The 19,935-nt window shown below is 48.4% G+C and overlaps 1 protein-coding gene across 2 annotated transcripts in view; it reads left to right on the forward strand.

Annotated features, from left to right (window-relative positions):
- The first annotated feature begins 467 nt into the window (after window positions 1-467).
- Susd5 (sushi domain containing 5) overlaps window positions 468-19,935 on the forward strand; it is a 41,669-nt gene continuing 22,201 nt past the window's right edge. Inside the window, exons 1-3 of one of the 2 annotated variants that reach the window (XM_040739891.1) lie at window positions 468-851; window positions 5,487-5,664; window positions 8,657-8,775. In XM_040739891.1, coding sequence (XP_040595825.1) covers window positions 752-851; window positions 5,487-5,664; window positions 8,657-8,775 — 397 coding nt within the window. In that variant the 5' untranslated portion in view covers window positions 468-751. The remainder of the gene's footprint in view (window positions 852-5,486; window positions 5,665-8,656; window positions 8,776-19,935) is intronic. The other variant, XM_005075023.4, reaches the window with a different exon arrangement.

Below are 19,935 nucleotides of genomic sequence, written 5' to 3' on the forward strand. Positions count from 1 at the left end.
GTAGCTTCTCAGATCACTCCGCCACCGCCACCAATGGAGGTCACCCAGATCTGACTCTGAAGTGAGCCTAACTACCACCCTAACTACCACTCACTCCAGAGGAACAAGGTGAGGAAGGTAAACTTTGCTTACTCTAGGTTCAAGCCCTCTACCTCCACGCCCCGAATGTGCTGGGATTACAAGCGATTGCGCCACACCCGGTTCTCTGTGGTGCTGGGGACTAGAACCCGGGGCTCTGTGGTGCTGGGGACTAGAACCCGGGGCTCTGTGCCTGTTTGGCAAGCACTCTGCCAACTGAGCCGCATCCCCAGACCCAAGGCAGCCTTTTCCTAATGGAACGGAGCTCGTCATCCTGAGAACCGAGGCTAGCAAATCAGCAGCTTCCCTTCTTCATTAAAAAAAAAAGGTTCGTTTAACGAAGGTTCTGTCTGTGAGTCTGCGCCCAGTCAAGACTTCGGGCCCTGCGTTGCGAGCGTCCTCCCCTCGAGGGTACCCACTGCCCGCCCTCCGGGCCCTGGCCCTCCGCCCTGGCCGCACCCGGGGCGCAGCCCCTTTTGGCACCGCGGCTCCCAGGTGCCCGGCGCAAAGGCGGAGCCGGACTGCAGCCGCCTGGGTGGCGCCACCGAGACCCCCGGGTGTTCGCGGGTCCCGGCACTCCGGCTGTGACTCCCGCAGCATCCCCGGCCGCGGCTCCAGCATCCCCGGGAACCCGAGACTCTCCGGCCGCGCACAGCCCGTGGGCGCCACCACCATGAACGCTGGGCCGCGATGGCCCGCACCCCGCAGCCTGCCTGCGCTCTGCGCCGCGCTGCTCCTGCTGGGTCTGCAGCCGCCCCGCGTGCGAGCCGAGGGTGAGTGTCCGCATCCGCGGGGGGCCCCGGTGAAGCCGGGACGCCAGCTAGACCGGAGGTGCCGCGTGGAACCCGCCACCCTGAGTCCCAGCATCAGCGGCCCCCACCCTTCCCCGCCGCCTGCTTCCCCAGAGAGAGAGCCCTAGAATGAAGTCACGTCTAGGCTGCCCTCGAACTTCCCCTGCTGGGATTGATTTTCCATCCTCCTTCCGTTTCTCAACGTCTGTTAAGTGGGTGCCTTCCCCGAGGCTGCGGTTAGAAAATATTCGCGTTGTCCAGGAAGATTTGAAAGATGAGTGGAGATCCATGTCCCGGGCAAACGGGGAAGCAAGGCGTCCGGGTAGGGCAGCAGCTCGAACTCAGGGGTGTTGGGGAACGTGGGATACAGGATTTAAAAGCAAACAGCAGGGGCGGGAGCCGAGCTGCCGTGTGGGGGTGGATGCCTTGGGACAGGAGATGGAAAGCCAGGTAGCAGCCTGATGACAAGTTGACCCACTTTGTGCTTTTGAACTCGAAGTCAGATTTAAAATTTTTTAAACATTTAGTATTTATTTGTAGATTGTTTTTACCTTGCTTTTTGAGTCTGAATTCAGCTTTAATTAAAAACTGTGTGTGTGTGTGTGTGTGTGTGTGTGTGTGTGCATGTATGCTTACACACATGCTTGCAAAGTGAGTGTATGGAAGTCACTGGGTTGGGTCCCTGGGGTGAACTCAGGTCTTCAGGATTGGCTGCAAGCACCTTTACTCGCTGAGCCGACTCGCGGGTCCTTGAATTTGGCTTTTGATACTCGCCTTAAACTAGCAGGATTAGGGCCCCGTGTCAATACAAGTTCCGTTTGAAAAGCTAATTCAGCTGTGTTTAGCTGTTGAAACAAAACCCCTCAGAACGTGGAGCTGGAGAGGCTGAAGGGAGCTCGCTGTCTTCAGCCTCAGAAGGTTTCTAGAAAGTCCGCCCTTGGGGCGACCTCGACCAACGGGGGAGAAAAGCCGTAGGCTGATTTAGGAAGCTTTGCATACGTTGAAATATAGTTATTTACAGCTGGTGAAGCCACAAGGGGCAAAGCTAAAGATGAGGGAAAGAAAAGCCTGGTCCTTGAGGAAATGGTGAGGGACAAGATGTCCCTCGACACCACAGGTGCGCGCTCTGAGCTTGCATGCATATGCCATGCTTTAAGCAGGGACTTGGACGGTAGTCGGCCAGCGTCTTCCGCATGAAGAGAGAACACTGTTAACTCCAAAGGCTGTTAGTGGCCCCTCTAATTAATTACCAATTAATTTATTTGGCAGTGTTGTAGAAGTGTCCTGCCCCTGAGCTATACCTTCAGCCCCGATTAAAAAGAAGTCTATGTACACTTCATTAAAAATTACCATTTAAAAATGTATAACTACACACATACAAACATTTTGTCATACAAATGTTTGTGCATCTCATTCTAGAACATTCCATCGTTGCCCCATGAAACATCACACCTCTTTGCAGTCCGTCCACTGGTAATACTTTAGTATTTCTGGCCTGATGTTGAGTTGTGAAAATTAAACTGATTTTGAAAAACGCAAGTAGACTGGGGGTTAGTACTAACTTTTGAACAATGTCTACTTTTGTTCCAATTTTAATTCCTTCGAGCAAAATCTCTTTCCATGATGTTTTATAGTTTCACCCCATTATGAACGACTAAGCAGAATGCCACATGGGTAAGGGTCAAAGTTTTGTGCCGCTCTGACTGGGGGGGAGGGGCTAAAAAATAGGTGGCTCACGGCTGCTTGGAACTCCATTCTCGGAGGAAATCCCACATCACGAACCTCAGAAGGCCCCTACACACACACACACACACACACACACACACACACACACACACACACTTTGCAGGCTGCCACCCTGCAAAGAGAAGCAGAGGGCCCCTGGTGTGTGCTTTTTGTTGCCGGAAATGCCTCCTGTTTCCCCACTACCGTCCCATTCCCTCTCTCCGCTTGAGCTGTGGGGAATCCTGAGCACCTCATTTTAAGATAAGGCCATTTGCCACGCCCTCCCTTGGATAGAGGAGCCATGGAAGAACTGTAAACTACATGTGACCGGCTCCCCCCACCCCAGGGTCTGTGCTCACTGAGCTCTCCTGTCTGGTTATCCCAATCTGTGCGGGAAGGGCTGTTTAGCCGAGAGACTCATGACTGTAGATACTTGAAGAGACCTGGACAAAAAACGAGCCTCTAAAGAGTAAAATTTAAACAGGAAACATTTCATTAATTCCGTGTGTGTGTGTAGGTGCCTTCTGAGGTTAGTGATAGAGGATTTCCTATGAGAATGGAGTTGCAAGCAGTTGTGAGCTACCTATGTGGGTGAACTACCGTATGTGGGTGAGGCACCCTATGTAAGTGAATCACCTATGTGAGTGAGTCACCCTATGCCCTATGTGGGCGCTGAGAACCAAACTCTGGTCCTCTGCAAGAGCAGTGGGTACCCTTAACTGCTGAGCAATCCCAGCCTCCCACCCTTGTTTTTTTGAGACAGGGTCTCTCAATGAACCTGGGGCAGGCTTGTCATCCTCCTGTGCCGGGACTATAGACATGTGCAGCTGTGCTCAGAGTTTACGCCGTTGGGGGGTGTGGAGGTTAAAGGCAGCTAACTTTTTGGAGTCACCTCTCTCCTTCTACCTCTGCCTGGGTTCCAGGGCCAAACCCTGGTTGTCAGATTCACGCGGCAAGCTCCCCTACCCCCTGAGCCATGTTGCCTGCCAGTGTGAGAGCTACGAGTGGAACTCAAGTCCTCAGGTTGGAGCAGCAAACACTTTGCCAACTGAGTTATCTTCCCAAACTTTCCTTTTGTTATTCTTGAAAAGGAAAAAATATTGTCCTATCAGCTTAATGCAGATGAGCTGTTTGGGGAGTGATTGCAGAGAAAGAGTCACATTGCTGCATAGCAGGTAATGTCCTTGCTGAGGAAGACGGATGGTGAAGAGAAACGGGTCCTTCTACCAGGGAGCTTAAAAACCGCAGGAGGAGAGCTGCTGGCAGACCACCGGATGAGTGCAGTAGCCTCCTCAGCCCCTGACGATTAGAGAATTGGCGGTGCTCTGAGAGTCCCACCAGGGGCTGCTATCTGTTGTTTGCTTGCTTAGGGTCTCAGGCCAGCCTGGCCTCCAACTCACAGTGATCCCCCTGCCTCTGCTTCCCGAGTGCTGGGGTTCAAAGCGTGAGCTACCGACCTCAGTATATCCAACTTTTTACTTAACGTTGGATAATCTGAAAAACAGGTAAAAATTATGAGGCTTTGGGCTTGGAGAGATGACTCAGCATCTAAGAGCGCGTGTTGCTCTTCCAGAGGACCAGGGTTTGATTCCCAGCACCCACATGGTGGCTCCCAACCCTCTGTATAACTCCAGCCTCAGGAGTTCTAATGCAGTAAGGACTGCCTAAGCCCTGGGCACCAAGATACCCTCGCAAGGGACCCCAGGACACTGAGCCTTGTCACATCTTTTTTGGAAGAAGGATTAAACAAAGCAACACATGCACAAAAATAGGGTCCCATTGTAGACCAGGTAGGCCAGTAGTGCTCAGAGATCTGCCCGTCTCTGCCGTTCCAGTGCTAGGATTAAAAAGGTGTCACCACACCTGCTAATTTAAATCCAGGCCAGACCATCTGGTTGGTGTATGGGGTGGGGCGGGTGTGGCTGGGGAAGAATGTATGTGTGTGTGAGTGTGTATGTGTGAGTGTGTATGTGTGTGAGTGTGTGTATGATTGTGTATGTGTGTGTGAGTGTCTATGTGTGTGAGTGTGTGTATGATTGTGTATGTGTGGGTGAGTGTCTATGTGTGTGAGTGTGTGTGAGTATGTATGTGTGTGAGTGTGTGTATGATTGTGTATGTGTGTGTGAGTGTGTGTATGATTGTGTATGTGTGTGTGAGTATGTATGTGTGTGTGCGAGTGTGTATATGATTGTGTATGTGTGTGTGAGTGTCTATGTGTGTGTATGTGTATGAATGTGTGTGAGTGTGTATGTATGTGAGTGTGTATGTGAGTGTGTGTGTGTGTGTGTGTGTGTGTGTGTGTACATGCAGGTGGAAGCCAGAGAGCAACCTCAGCTGTTGTCATCAAATGCCACCCACCTACTTCTCTCCAGACAGGGTTTCTCATTGGCCTGACACCCCTCAAGATTGTGGGGCCAGTGAGCCCCATAATCTCCCCATTTCCACTTCCTCAGCACTGGAGTCACAAGTCAGCACCACCCCAGGGTTTTTTTTTTTTTTACATGGTTTCTGCAGATCAAACTCAGGCTCTGTGGCTCTCTAAGCCCCCCAAGGTCAACATTTAACCGACCAGTCCATCTCGCCCCCACAGTTAAATTTTTGTTCGTTTGTTTATAGTAGACTAGAACAAGTAAGACCTGGTGTCATACTCTTGTTGCGGATAGAAGGGAGGATGAGGCGGAGGATTGTCTGAGCTCATGGGTTTGAAACCCAATTAGACAACCGAAGGAGACCCCATCTCCAGATGGCTAGAGATGAAATAAGCGAAAACCCCAGCAGCACTGTCACCGCCCAGTCCCAGGGATGGAGTGCACCAGTGTCTGCGGACAGCCAGCGTGGTGAAGTCACCGTGCCTTGGACCTCACACCCACATGCCCTTCTCATCCTGCACAGGGAAACTCTTCCTGCTGGAGTCTCAGAACGGCTCTCAGGGCTTTGACCTGGAGGCAGCTCGGCTCTCCTGCAGGAGCAGGGGTGCCCACCTGGTGTCTGCGGCAGAGCTCAAGAGGGTGGTCCAAGACTGTGCCTTCGCAGTGTGCACAACGGGCTGGCTGGCTGATGGCACCCTTGGGTAAGTCCCAGTAGTGTTTGCACCTGTTCTCTAGAGCTCAAAGACGACAGTAGAATTTCAGGCCTCCAGGTGTCTGGAAGATTCCATAAAAACTCCCTTTTAAGGAAGATAACTCTATCCTAGATCTTGATTTGTTTCGGCAAACAATTTTAGCATAGTGCGTCTCACGCACTATAAAATAACCAGCAGCACTTAGATACACCAGCTGAAGGAAATTCTGCACACCGGCCCTGGTGGATACTGAATTTCAGACGGCAAGCCTTGGAGCTGGAGAAATGGCACAGCTGTTAAAAGCACTGGCTGCTTTTCTATAGGACCTGGGTTTGATCCCAGCATGCCCATGGCAGCTCATAGCCACCTATAACTCCAGTTCCAGGAGATCCGCTGCCCTCTTCTGACCTCCTCAGGCACCAGGCACGCACATGGAGCACAGACACACATGCAGGCAAAACACCCATATTCGTAAAATAGAAATAATTTTTAAAAATGTCAATCTTAAAATTTTCAAATATACAAAAGACAAGGAGAATTTTTTTTTTTGGTTTTTCGAGACAGGGTTCCTCTGTGGCTTTGGAGGCTGTCCTGGAACTAGCTCTTGTAGACCAGGCTGGCCTCGAACTCACAGAGATCCACCTGCCTCTGCCTCCCGAGTGCTGGGATTAAAGGCGTGCGCCACCAACACCCGGCCGACAAGGAGAATTTTAACAGCATGAGAAACTATAAAAATAGCCAAATGGAAATACTTTAGAAATGAAAACTGACAGTAGCTAAAATGAAGAATTTAATGGGTGGATCCAACATCTGACTGAAAAGAGCCTCCTTTAAGTCTACCTCAGCTCTGTCTTACCTCAGTTTCCCCCCCCAGGCTCATGGGTGGAGGCACCAGGATCCCATTCTTTGCCATAGGTTTCTACAGACTTTTGAGACATGTTGACATGTTGGACAAGGTAATCCAGCGAAAAATGTGTACCCCCTCCCCCCCACCCACAGGCCACTCCTCCCAGGCAGTCCTCAGTCTTCTGTACTACAGAATCTGGGTTTTAGGGGATCTCCCATCAAAGGCTTTAGAAGGAGTTGCCATCCTTGGAAACCTCGTCAAGGAGCAATCAATGCTCCTCGGAATGGCTTTCTGGATAAAAAGAACCACCACCCTAATGAGGTGCCTCAGTTGCACTTAGCTTCCAAGGAAGGGAAAACCTAAGCCACCCCCTTCCCAAGCCTCTGACCCCTCCAGCAGGGGTCAGAGAAGTGAGGGTCTGGACAAGAGAGCAACAGTGTCAGGGCTGACTCTCGATGCTCAAAGGTAATAGATTCTGTTGAAGCTGAAGTCCATGCGCCAGGGGAGCTCTAAGTGTCTGTCAAAAGCTTAAGAGCTACCCAACCTGGCCCCAGAACAAAGGCACCCAGGAGATGCTCCCTCAGAAAAAGTCCCCTCAGATGAAGCCTCCTCAGAAAAAGTTGAACCTTCAGACCGCCCCCCCAAGCCTTCTCAGAAAATCCTAGAAAAAAGCCCCCACAGGAGAAACCTCTGTGAAAAGACGCTGTCTCTGAAGAATGTCACATAGAAACCCACCCCTGCCCTCTTAGACAGCAAGCGCTCTGAGACATTCCGGAACTTATGGCAGTGACTGACTGAGAGCTGTGGACCCTGGTCCCACAGGGGCACGATGGTTCCTTATCTCGGTGTGACATTGTCAGCTTTAATGGAGACGCGCTTTATGACAAGCGCGGCCTTCACCCTGCTGAGATTGCTGACAATATGGAGTGGTTCCCTCAAGAGCACACGGTGAAGGTGGTGAAGGCATGCCCAGGGGAGATGGGCGTGAAGCATGCCATTTACAATGACCTCTTACCTCACGTCCTTTGCCTCAGACATCTCCACCCAACCTCACCCCCAGCGAGGAGGCCGCTGCTCAGAGAATGCCACCATGCCTCCGAAGTGTCTCACTACGGAAGCTGTGACATCTAGCCTGGGAAGGTCAGATGTTCTTCTGTGGAAGATGCCCTGGTCACCATCGCTACCAGAGTACTTTGTGAAAATCAAGCAATGACTTTCAGCAGGCAGGGCATAGTGGGAAATGCTCCCACATTGCCTCACCACTAGGGTGACCATCTATCTTTTAGGGGAGGTGGTAGTGGAGAGTACTCTAGTGCCCAGCTGGTCTCCAACTCTTTATTTCAAGTAATCCTCCCTCCTCAGCTTCCCAAGTAGCTGGCACTACAGTTGTGTGCCATTATGCAAGATACGTGTCATCTTATGCCTTTGTTCGCAAACAGTCTGCTAGTTTTTAAGTGGTTTCGTTGCAATTGCTCACCTAGAGTGATGGCTTTGCTTGACTTAGGTTCTTCTTTGCAAGTTAAAGAATTTTACATAATTAGTAGACTTTTTAGTCTTTTAGGATCTCCTGAAACAGGAGGTTGTAAGCCACCATACCCAGGTACTGGGAACCAAACCCAGGTCCTTTACAAGAGCAAGCATTCAACTGCTGAGCCTTCTCTCCAGTCCATACCTTAAACATTCTAAAAACTCAAATGAGGGCTGGGGAGATGGCTCAGCAGGTAATGGCACCTACCGCCAAGCCTGAGGACCTGTCTCGGACCTGCAAGACAGACGATCCTCTGATCTTCATACATACGTCATATACACATGATTGTCATACATACATGTACAAAGTAAGCACCTAGAATGTAAAGGTAACTCAAGTGATTCCTCTGATGGATTTCTTTCATAGCAAAGAAAAAAGACCACAGAAGGGATCAAAAAGGTGTTGCCTCTGAAAGTTGAGCTGATGCCTGCAAGTTAACCCCAGCACCCCCCCCTTCCAAAAACATGACCTCTGTCTGTTCTGCGGAGAATGTTTCTATGTGGATGCTTCTACCCAAAGGTCAGGGATCAACCAAATCTCCGCTGACTCAGAGCTGATAGCAGAAAAGAGTTCTTCTCCTCCAGAAGACGTTCTCCTAACCCAGGGTCCTCCTGTGTCTGTTTCAGGACAACTGTGTGCAGCAAAGGGAGCGGTGAACAGCAAATCGCGAGAGCCGTTGACGTGAGAATCGACAGCCACCCAGTTCCTGGTGCCAAGTACAACGCCCTTTGTATTAAGGACGAAGGTCAGTCTTTGTAAGGGTCCGGGAGGATGAGTGGCAGCCGCTGTCTAGACGGACACCCTGAGGTGACACTTCTCTGAACGTGCTTCCTTGAGTCTTCCCAGAGTGGAGAGAGGGGTGTCTCACAATTATTAAAAAAAAAGAATCTAGAAGGAGTCTAACTAGGGAAGCTGACAAGGCAGTCAGGACCTGGACAGGAAAACAAAGGTGGCCAAGCATTGGTTCACTATTCAGCAGAGTTCACAGAGGTGTGGCAGGGGCCAGCGTCTCAGAGGACCTGTGGAGACGGTGTGCATGTGTGGAGAACTCTGGAGACGGTGTGCATGTATGGAGAACCTCTGGAATATGTGTGTATGGTGTGCATGTATGGAGAACTTCTGGAATATGTGTGTATGGTGTGCATGTATGGAGAACTTCTGGAATATGTGTGTATGGTGTGCATGTATGGAGAACCTCTGGAATATGTGTGTATGGTGTGCATGTATGGAGAACTTCTGGAATATGTGTGTATGGTGTGCATGTATGGAGAACTTCTGGAATATGTGTGTATGGTGTGCATGTATGGAGGACTCTGGGATATGTGTGTATGGTGTGCATGTATGGAGGACTCTGGAATATGTGTGTATGGTGTGCATGTATGGAGGACTCTGGAATATGTGTGTATGGTGTGCATGTGTGGAGGACTCTGGAATATGTGTGTATGGTGTGCATGTGTGGAGGACTCTGGAATATGTGTGTATGGTGTGCATGTGTGGTTGCTGTCTTAGTGCTGTGATAAAAGGTGACATAGGGAGTAGGTGTTCCCTTCGGTTCACAGTTTGGGGGTAGAGTACATCGTGCTGCAGGAGCTTAGGACTGCTGTGGGCAGTGTGTCCACATCTGGGAAACAGAGAGGGACAAATGCTGCTGGGCATCAGACCCTTGTTTTCCCAGCGGTGATGGGATGTCACCACCCATTCTGAGGACATGTCTTCTTTCCTCAAGTAAACGCCTTCACAGACACACCTGCAGCTGTGTCCTATGTGATTCTAAACCAGCTAAGTCGATAATGAAAATTGATCCTCACAGTACATAGTCATGATTTTCCTGATTGGGGTGAGGGACTGGGGTAGATCTGCCACTACAGATGCCAATCATTGGTCAAGGGATGTGTCAGAAAATGTTGACTTCTGGGTTTTTGTTTGCCTGGGTTCAAGTGCCATCATCCCACAAAGAGGTCCAGGTGCCCACCATGATTCCTGTGCCTGGGAAGATCCAGGTCCCTAGGGAATAAGATCAGAGCCCTGGCCTGGGTGGTGGTGGCACACGCCTTTAATCCCAGCCCAGGTCCTGATGGTCACAGCTTGGGCTTTAGTTTTTCTTCCTAGTGAGGGGCATACCTAAACACAATTCGTTTTCTGAGATGGAGACTTGGCTCAGAAGCTAAGAGCACTTATTGTAGAAGACTCAGCTTTAATTCCCAGCATCCACATGGAGGCTCATGACTGACTATAAAGCCAGTCCCAGAGGGGTCAGTCACCCTTTTATGATTTCTGAGGATACCAGAAAAGTATACGGTGCATATATATACATGCATGCAAAACACTCAGACAGGTTCATGAGTGACAAGCCCATCTTCCAGTGTGAGCTCTCTGCCTAGGAAAGGGTCTGCATTTGCTGGGTTATGTGAAAGACCATCAGAGCCTTCTCTCCATCGGTCCAATCAAATATCTAGAGAGAAGAGAGCAAGATCTCTCTCTCTCTCTCTGTCTCTCTCTCTCTGTCTCTCTCTCCCAGCCACAAAGCTATTTTCATTGCTACTTCATAACTGTAATTTTGCTACTGTTATGAATCGTAATGTAAATATCTGTTTCTGGTGGCCTTAGGCGGCCCCTGTAAAAGGGTTATTCGTCTGGGTGTGGTGACATAAACCTTTAATCCCAGCACTTGGGATGCCGAGGCAGGTGGATCTCTGAGTTTGAGGCCAGCATGGTCTACAGAGCAAGTTTCAGGACAGCCAGGGCTACACAGAGAAACCCTGTCTTGAAAAACCAAAACCAAAAAAGTCCACTGGATTCCCCAGAGGGGTTGCAACCCATTGGAAACCCCTGGCTTAGAGGATGGCAAGCTGGGTAGCCACGATGAACAGCAGCAAGGCAGACACGGTGCATCTGAGAACTGTCCCCAGGAGGAGACAGTTTCCTGCAGGGAAGAAAACCGACTGGGTTTTAAGGGGAAATGGGAAGTCATTGCCAGGCTCTTGGCTAGGATGGGCTTTTGAGTATCTTGTGGTTGGCTGCTCCAGTTGCTGGAGGAGGGTTGTGGATGAGTGGGAGACCCTGAACTTGCTTCCCACATGGAGACCCATGTCTATGACGAAAGGCAAGCCCATGCTAGACCTCAGTTTGTCCTGAAGAAAAAGCCTCTATGTTAACACTGTTTGGGGACCAGACCCATGGACTCTCTCCTTCTGTTTCCTCGTTTCTAATCCTGGCTCTGTACTTCCATGCTTGGGAAGAGTGTTAGAATTAGCCACAGACAGAGGAGCTAAACAAGTAAATCTCTTAGCCCTGCCTGACACAGGGACAAACTCAGGCTCAAGTGTGAACTGTTACCGTGAATCGTGCCTAGTTCAACAAGAGCTCTGCACATACAGAGTAATAATAGCATGGCTTCTTCATGCTAAGCCTACATGATTTTTTGTTTGCTTTTTGGTTTTTTTGAGACAGGTTTTGTGTGTGTGTGTGTGTGTGTGTGTGTGTGTGTGTGTGTGTGTGTGTGTGTGTGTGTAGTCCTGGCTGACCTGAAACTTACTCTGTAGACCAGGCTGACCTCAAACTCACAGAGATCCTCCCACCTCTGCCTCCCAAATGCTGGGATTAAAGGTGTGTGCCACCACTGCCCAGAAACCCTACACAATTTTTAACTAATGAATTACCCATGACTTTCTTTCAAAGTCATTGGACAAGGTTAAGAACACACAGATTGCATCTGCATGTAATATGCCCACAGTCTCTTAGCCCCTTGCCTAAGTCTTAAGCTAAGAGAGAGCTGGAAGCTTAGCTCAATGGTAGAATGCTTGTCCCACCTGTGTGAGGCCCTGGGTTCTGTTTCCAGTAGCTCAAACGAAAAAGTAAAGGAAAACAAACTAGTAAGCCAAGAATAACGTAGGTCCTAGACTTGTCTGTGATTCAACCATTGTGGTTCACTCTGACCAAAAGCAACTTGGGAAGGAAAGGGATGATTTGGCTTACACTTCCAGGTCACTGTCTGTCATTGAGGGGCGTCAGGGCAGGAGCCCAAGCAGGAACTAAGCAGAGACTGTGGAGGAATGCTGTGACTGGCTCACCGACTGGTTGTGTTTAGCTAGATTTCGTATGCAGCCCAAACCCACCAGCCTAGGGATGGTGACACCCAAGGTGGGCTAGGTCCCCCCACACTTTTCAGCAATCAAGACAATCTCTCACAGACATGCCCACAGACCGTTCTGAGGTTCCCTCTTCCCAGGTAACTCCAGGTTGAGTCAATTTGACAAGACAATGTATTTGGGCCTATGGGTAAAATCTAAGCCTCTCTACCCACTGAGCCATCTCACCAGCCCAGTATAGCTCTTTTTGAACAACATGTTTCTTGGATGACTTGACGGCATGAGAACTAAAAAAAAAAAAGGATGGAATATTAAAAGAGGAAATCTGCACTTCAAATTATTTTCCTTTGGGGGACAAAAAGACTTCTTCACTTTGATGTGGCACTTCTACTCCTACATATTCATCCTAAAAATAATTAAATAAAATGTGGGACTGGGAGATGGCTCAGGGGGTAAAGTACTTGGATCTGAGTTCAAATATCCAGGATCCACGTTTTTAAAAAGCTCACCAGTAGGCCTGCCTACAGTACATGCTGTACAAGCAAGAAGACCTCGGTTCGGATCCCAGCACCCACAAAAACCCAAGTGTTATGGCACATGTCTGTAACATATCTGTAACCCCAGTGCCAGGAGCTGAGACAGGTGGATCTTGGGGTTCACTGGCTAGTCACTCTAGACAAAAAAAAAGTGAGCTCCAGGTTCTGTGACCCACACTGTCTCAAAAAGTAAGGCAGACAGCAATGCAGGAGGAACAGGACATAAGCCTCCGGACTCTACACATGTACATGTGGGCAAATACAGATCACATACACACATGTGAGAGTGTGCACACACATGAGAGTGTGCACACATACATGCATACACCCACAGGCACACACATGTGAGAGTGTGCACACACATGCATACACATACGCTCACACACACACACACACAAACACACACACACACACACACACACACACACACGGTGGGGAGGCTTTTTGCCCCAACATGTGACAATCTAAGATGCTACACCCCCCCCCCCCCGGAATAGCAGGAAAAACATGAAGTGAGCTGGCAGATTGATAACACTTTAAATCTTTCATCTATTTATTTATTTGTTTGTTTGTTTAGTGTGTGTGTGTGCGCGCGTGCACTTGCACTCATGTGTGCCACAGCACTGGTGTGGAGCTGAGAGGACAACATGTAGGAGTCAGTTCTATCCTTCTATTATGTGGGAACCAGGAATTGAACTCATGTCTCCAGACTTTGTGGCAAGCCCCTTTACACACTGAACCATCTCAATAGCCCTAAATAGAAATTCTTAGAGAGAACAAAAATAAATGTTAGAAACAGAGAATAAGTGCACAGACACAGAATTTTTTTTTTTTTTGGTTTTTCGAGACAGGGTTTCTCTGTGGCTTTGGAAGCTGTCTTGGAACTCACTCTGTAGACCAGGCTGGTCTTGAACTCACAGAGATCCGCCTGCCTCTGCCTCCCGAGTGCTGGGATTAAAGGCGTGTGCCACCAATGCCCGGCCAGACACAGAATTTTTAAGAAATATTCTAACACATGAATCAAATAAAAACTAACCAAGAGATTTTTTTCAACTAAATGAGAATAAAATACAACTTATTAAAATCCATGAGACAGTCATCAAACAGAAATGTATAGCTTTGAGTGTTTACATTAGAAAGAAAGAAGATCTAAAATCTATCATCTAAGCTTCAGTAAGACACTCAAAAGAGACGAGCACAAAGAAATGGAGAATAGGAAAATAAGAGAAAAATCAGTAAAACCCAAAGTTAGTGCTTTGACATGGCAAATAACATTGATAAACCTCTAGCCACAGTAAGAAAAATAAAACCTATAGGAAATGAAAAAAATGGCTCAGAGGTTAAAAGCACTGGCTGCTCTTCCAGAGGTCCTGAGTTCAATTCCCAGCAACCACATGGTGGCTCACAGCCGTCCATAATGAGATCTGGTGCCCTCTTCTGACCTGCAGACATACATGGAGCAGGATGTGTTGTATTCATAATAAATAAATCTTTTTTAAAAAGTTACCATTTAAAAAAAAAAGAAAAGAAATGGAAAAGGGAGCGCAGGAGAGATAGCTCACTGGTAAAGACCACTTACTGGTCTTTTGGAGGACCAGATTTTGATTCCAAGCATCCACATTGGATTGAGTGGTCCATGACCATCTAAATCCAGATCCAGGGAAGCTGACACTCTCTTCTAGCCTCTATATGCACACACACACACACACACACACACACACACACACACACACACACACACACACAAACACAAATAATAAAATAATATTTTTAAAAGAAATGAAAAAAACATCTGGGCATGGTGGTACTTGCCTTTAATCCCAGCACTCAGAAGACAGAGGCAGGAGGATCTCTATGAGTTTGAGGGCAACTGGTCAACTAGGCCAGCCAGAGCTATACAGTGAGACCTACCTACCCCCCCCAAAAAAAGAAAAGAAAGAAATGGGACAAGGGTAATCACTACAGATCTTGTGGATATTAAATGAGTCATAAAAATGACAACTAGGAGCTGGGCATTAGTGGCTCATGCCTTTAATCCCAGCACTTGGGAGGCAGAGACAGGAGGATCTCTGTGAGTTAGAGACCAGCCTGGTCTACCAAGCGAGTTCCAGGACAGGTTCCAAAAACAATATAGAGAAACCCTGTCTCGAAAAACAAAACAAAACAAAAAAAATGACAACTAGGGCTGGAGCAATGGCTCAGCAGGGAAGACAGCCTGCTGCTTTTACACAGGACCCGGTTTCAGTTCTTAGCATTGGGCGCCTCTTATGTCAGTCAGCCAGTTTGATTCCCAACACACATGCTGGATGGGTTACAACCACCTGTAATCCCAGCTGCGGGGGTTCTGACCCCCTTTTCCGTCCTCTGCACTCATGTGCACAAACCCACACACAGACACACATAAGTACATACAATTAAATATAAATAAGGTCTGAGTAGCTGTGCCCTCAGCTTTGAAAACCTAGAGGAAATGAGTCAGCTCACTGAAAGAACAGTCTAGCAAAACTGTTAAGAACTCAGGAGCAATCTCACAAAGTTCGTCTCTGCCAGAAAACAGAATAAACAATAACTCTGAAACAGAAAGCATCAGGCACAGATGGGCCTGAGCATTAAGGAAGAAATCATGCTGATTCTCTACAAAAATTTCCAGAAGTTTAAAGCAGAAGGAATACTTCCTAATTCATTCCATGAGGCTGTTATTACCTCCAAACCAAAACCAGACAAGACATTCCAAGAAAAGAGGGCTACAGACCAATATATCTCAGGAACACAGACAAGGAAACATTAGCAAATCCAATCTAACAAGATACAAAAGAATTACAGAGTTGTGTGGTGACATGCCTGGAATCCCACCACTCCAGAAGGCAGGGGAAGGAGAATCACAAATTTGAGGTCAGTCTGGGTTATATAGTAAAACCCTATTCCTCACTCCAGCCCACACAAAAAAATTACCAGAGCTGGGAAGATGGCTTAGTGGGTAAGAACACTTACTCTGCAAGTATTAAGTTCTGGGTTCAAATCTTCATCATATAAGCAAAAAGCTGTACATGCCTGTTGCCCCAGATTTGGGGGTGGAGACGGGGTGGGGGGATCCTGGGAGCTTTTTGGGCAAGCAGCCTACTCAAGCTTCAGCTTTCATGACAGACCAAGTCTCAAAGCTATAATAAGGTGGAGGAGAGCTAGGAAGGACACTTGAGGTGCTGCTCTGGACTCTGCATGTACACACACACACACACACACACACACACACACACACACACACACACGCACGCACGCACGCACGCACGGATACATACACACACACGCACAATGACCAAGTGGGATTGACCCCAGGTGCACTTATCTGGTTTCACACCAAAAGAGTAATTGATATACTCCATTAGGCCAACAGACTACAGAAGAAATCACATGACAATTTTCATTCATGAGAAAAGCAGTTGACCAAATCCAGCACCCATGGGTGACAAAATAAAGATTTTCACCATTATTGAAATAGAGAGGGACTTTCTCGAGTTGACAGAGAACATCTAGAAAAAAAAACCTATTTCTCCTGTTTCTCTGAATGGTGAGACGTGAAGGGGTTCTCACTAAGACCAGAACTGACCTCTTACCCTTGTCTTCCAACATCAACTGGAAAGGAAGAAAAGGTATATGCAGGAGGACAGAAAGAAGGCTCAGTAGTTGAGTGAAGTATGTACTGCTCTTCCAGAGGGCAGGAGTTTGGCTCCCATCAGGTGGTTTATGGCCACCTTCGTATAACTCCAGCTCCAGGAAATCCAACACACACCTTCACAAACTCCCACATAAATATACATAATAAAAATAATAAAAATAAACCTTTTAAGTAAGATAAAATAAAAAGTGTGCAGAGCAGTAAAGCTAAAGGTGTCTCTGTCTTCAGATAAAATGACTGTGTAGGTATAAAACCTCAAACAATGTTTTAACAGTTCTCTATTTGCTCAGTGGGTAGAGGGTGTGCGTATGCCATGGTGCACCTGTAGAGGTCAGAGGATAACTTCTGAGACTTGGTTCTCTCCATTGACCATGTGAGTTCTGGATTGAACCCAGCATCAGGCTTGCATTACCCTTACCCACTGAGCCGTATCTCCAACGCCAGAGCCTAAAGCAATTGACAAGTGTCTTGAAATAGATCATAGCAAAGTAGAAGGATACAAATTATGATGCGTATAGAGCCAGCGTTGATTATTAACTTGACGTAACCTAGAATCACTTAGGGAGAGAATCTCAATGTGGGATCATCAACACTGGCTGTAGTCATGGCTGTGGAAGACTGTCTTAGTTAATTGATGTGGGAAGACCCAGCCCACTGTGGGCAGCACCATCCCTAGGCAAGAGAATCCTGAACGGATGAGAGTGGAGACATCCAGCTGAGCACAGGCAAGAAGGTGAACTAGCTAGCAAGACTTCATTCCTCTCCATTTCCAGACCGTGGATGTGATGGGAGTAACATCTTCAAGTCCCTACTGTCCCGACTTCCCCCCACTGGGGGACCATAACCTGGAACTGTAAGCTGAACAAACCCTTTGTCCCCTAAGGTGCCTTTTTGTCACAGCAGCAGAAATGAAACTAGAATACAAAGTTGTTAAATAAAAGTCAACACTCTGCTTCCCTCCATACAGCAGTGCTCAGTGGGACTTAAAATTCAAGACGGATCACTTACAGTAGTGCTCCCCAAGCCAATACTTATCTATAAATCTAAAATGAATGTTAAGTACAAAGCAAACTACAAAACACTGAGGAGATAAAGAAAGAGAAGTGTTCCATGGGAACAGTAAGACGATATTATCAACCCCTTGGGTCTTCCCAAGTTGATTTCCTTTTGACACAATACTATAATCAAAATGTCCTGAAGTTATTTATGGATATAATCATTTGCTATAGACACTATAACCAAAGGACTCAGAGGATATTAAACAATGAAGTCAGAGGTCCAACACTGCTGGACTTCAGGACTCCTGTAAATTTACAGTACGCAAGAGAGAGGGTGCTTGTGGGGCAGTAACTCAGATCAATGTGACAGAACAGAAAGCTCAAAACCAGATTCACATCAGTTTGACCAATTAATCTTTGAAAGGGGGCAAAGAAACACAATGGAATAAAGACAGTTTTATCAATTTAGATACCAGAAAAACTGGACATCCTGCAGCTGACCTTAAGCCCCGCACAGGCATGAACTCTACATGGGTCACAGACCTGATTCCAAAGTGCCACGCTACAGACTCCCGAGACCATGGAGGAGAAAGCCCAGGTGTCCTTGGATATGACAGCCTGTGAAAGATGACATTGACAGTTGGAGCTCATTAGATTAAATTCCGTCCCACAGGTGCACCAACAGAATGAGAAAATGAGCCACAGGCCAGGGAACAGGTCTGTGGAAGACATGAAGGACTGACCGATGAACCAAAGAACTCTTCAAGACTCAGCAATAATATAAACAAACAGCTTGTTTTAAAAATGGACAAAGCCGGGGAGTGATCCCAGCACACGGGAGGCAGAGGCAGGCAAATCTCTCTGAGTCTGAGGCCAGACTAGTCTACAAAGCAAGTTCCAGGACAGCCAGGGCTGTTACACAGAGAAACTCTGTCTCAAAAAACCAAAAAGGGAATAAAAATAAAAATAAATAAAAATAGAGAATGGACAAAAGACCTGAACAAGTGCTTTGCCAAAGAAATAGACAGACAGTAAGCAAGTGTATGAACGAGGTGTTCAATGCCCTTTGAACTTAGGGAATCACAAATGATAACACATACCATCGCTGGTCTATTTTCAGTTCTGCTGGCCGTGATAATAGACCCTGATGAAAAGCAGCTCAGGGAGGGAGAAAGGGGCTATCTTAGTATCAGACTCATCCATGAGCACAGAAACCTCAAACAGCTAGTCACACGGCATCCACGCTCGGGAGCAGGGAGAATGGATGAACGCACCCACACTCGGGAGCAGGGAGAATGGATGAACGCACCCACACTCGGGAGCAGGGAGAATGGATGAACGCACCCACACTCGGGAGCAGGGAGAATGGATGAACGCACCCACACTCGGGAGCAGGGAGAATGGATGAACGCACCCACGCTCGGGAGCAGGGAGAATGGATGAACGCACCCACACTCGGGAGCAGGGAGAATGGATGAACGCACCCACACTCGGGAGCAGGGAGAATGGATGAACGCACCCACACTCGGGAGCAGGGAGAATGGATGAACGCACCCACACTCGGGAGAATGGATGAACGCACCCACACCCGGGAGCAGGGAGAATGGATGAACGCACCCACACTCGGGAGCAGGGAGAATGGATGAACGCACCCACACTCGGGAGAATGGATGAACGCACCCACACTCGGGAGAATGGATGAACGCACCCACACTCGGGAGCAGGGAGAATGGATGAACGCACCCACACTCGGGAGAATGGATGAACGCACCCACACTCGGGAGAATGGATGAACGCACCCACACTCGGGAGAATGGATGAACGCACCCACACTCGGGAGAATGGATGAACGCACCCACACTCGGGAGAATGGATGAACGCACCCACGCTCGGGAGAATGGATGAACGCACCCACACTCGGGAGAATGGATGAACGCACCCACACTCGGGAGAATGGATGAACGCATCCCACACTCGGGAGAATGGATGAACGCACCCACACTCGGGAGAATGGATGAACGCACCCACGCTCGGGAGAATGGATGAACGCACCCACACTCGGGAGAATGGATGAACGCACCCACACTCGGGAGAATGGATGAACGCACCCACACTCGGGAGAATGGATGAACGCACCCACACTCGGGAGAATGGATGAACGCACCCACACTCGGGAGAATGGATGAACGCACCCACACTCGGGAGAATGGATGAACGCACCCACACTCGGGAGAATGGATGAACGCATCCACACTCGGGAGAATGGATGAACGCACCCACACTCGGGAGCAGGGAGAATGGATGAACGCACCCACACTCGGGAGAATGGATGAACGCACCCACACTCGGGAGAATGGATGAACGCACCCACACTCGGGAGAATGGATGAACGCATCCACACTCGGGAGAATGGATGAACGCACCCACACTCGGGAGAATGGATGAACGCACCCACACTCGGGAGAATGGATGAACGCACCCACACTCGGGAGAATGGATGAACGCACCCACACTCGGGAGAATGGATGAACGCACCCACACTCGGGAGAATGGATGAACGCACCCACACTCGGGAGAATGGATGAACGCACCCACACTCGGGAGAATGGA

This window comes from Mesocricetus auratus, unplaced genomic scaffold, assembly GCF_017639785.1.
Source record: "Mesocricetus auratus isolate SY011 unplaced genomic scaffold, BCM_Maur_2.0 Super-Scaffold_100691, whole genome shotgun sequence".
Taxonomy (NCBI): domain Eukaryota; kingdom Metazoa; phylum Chordata; class Mammalia; order Rodentia; family Cricetidae; genus Mesocricetus; species Mesocricetus auratus.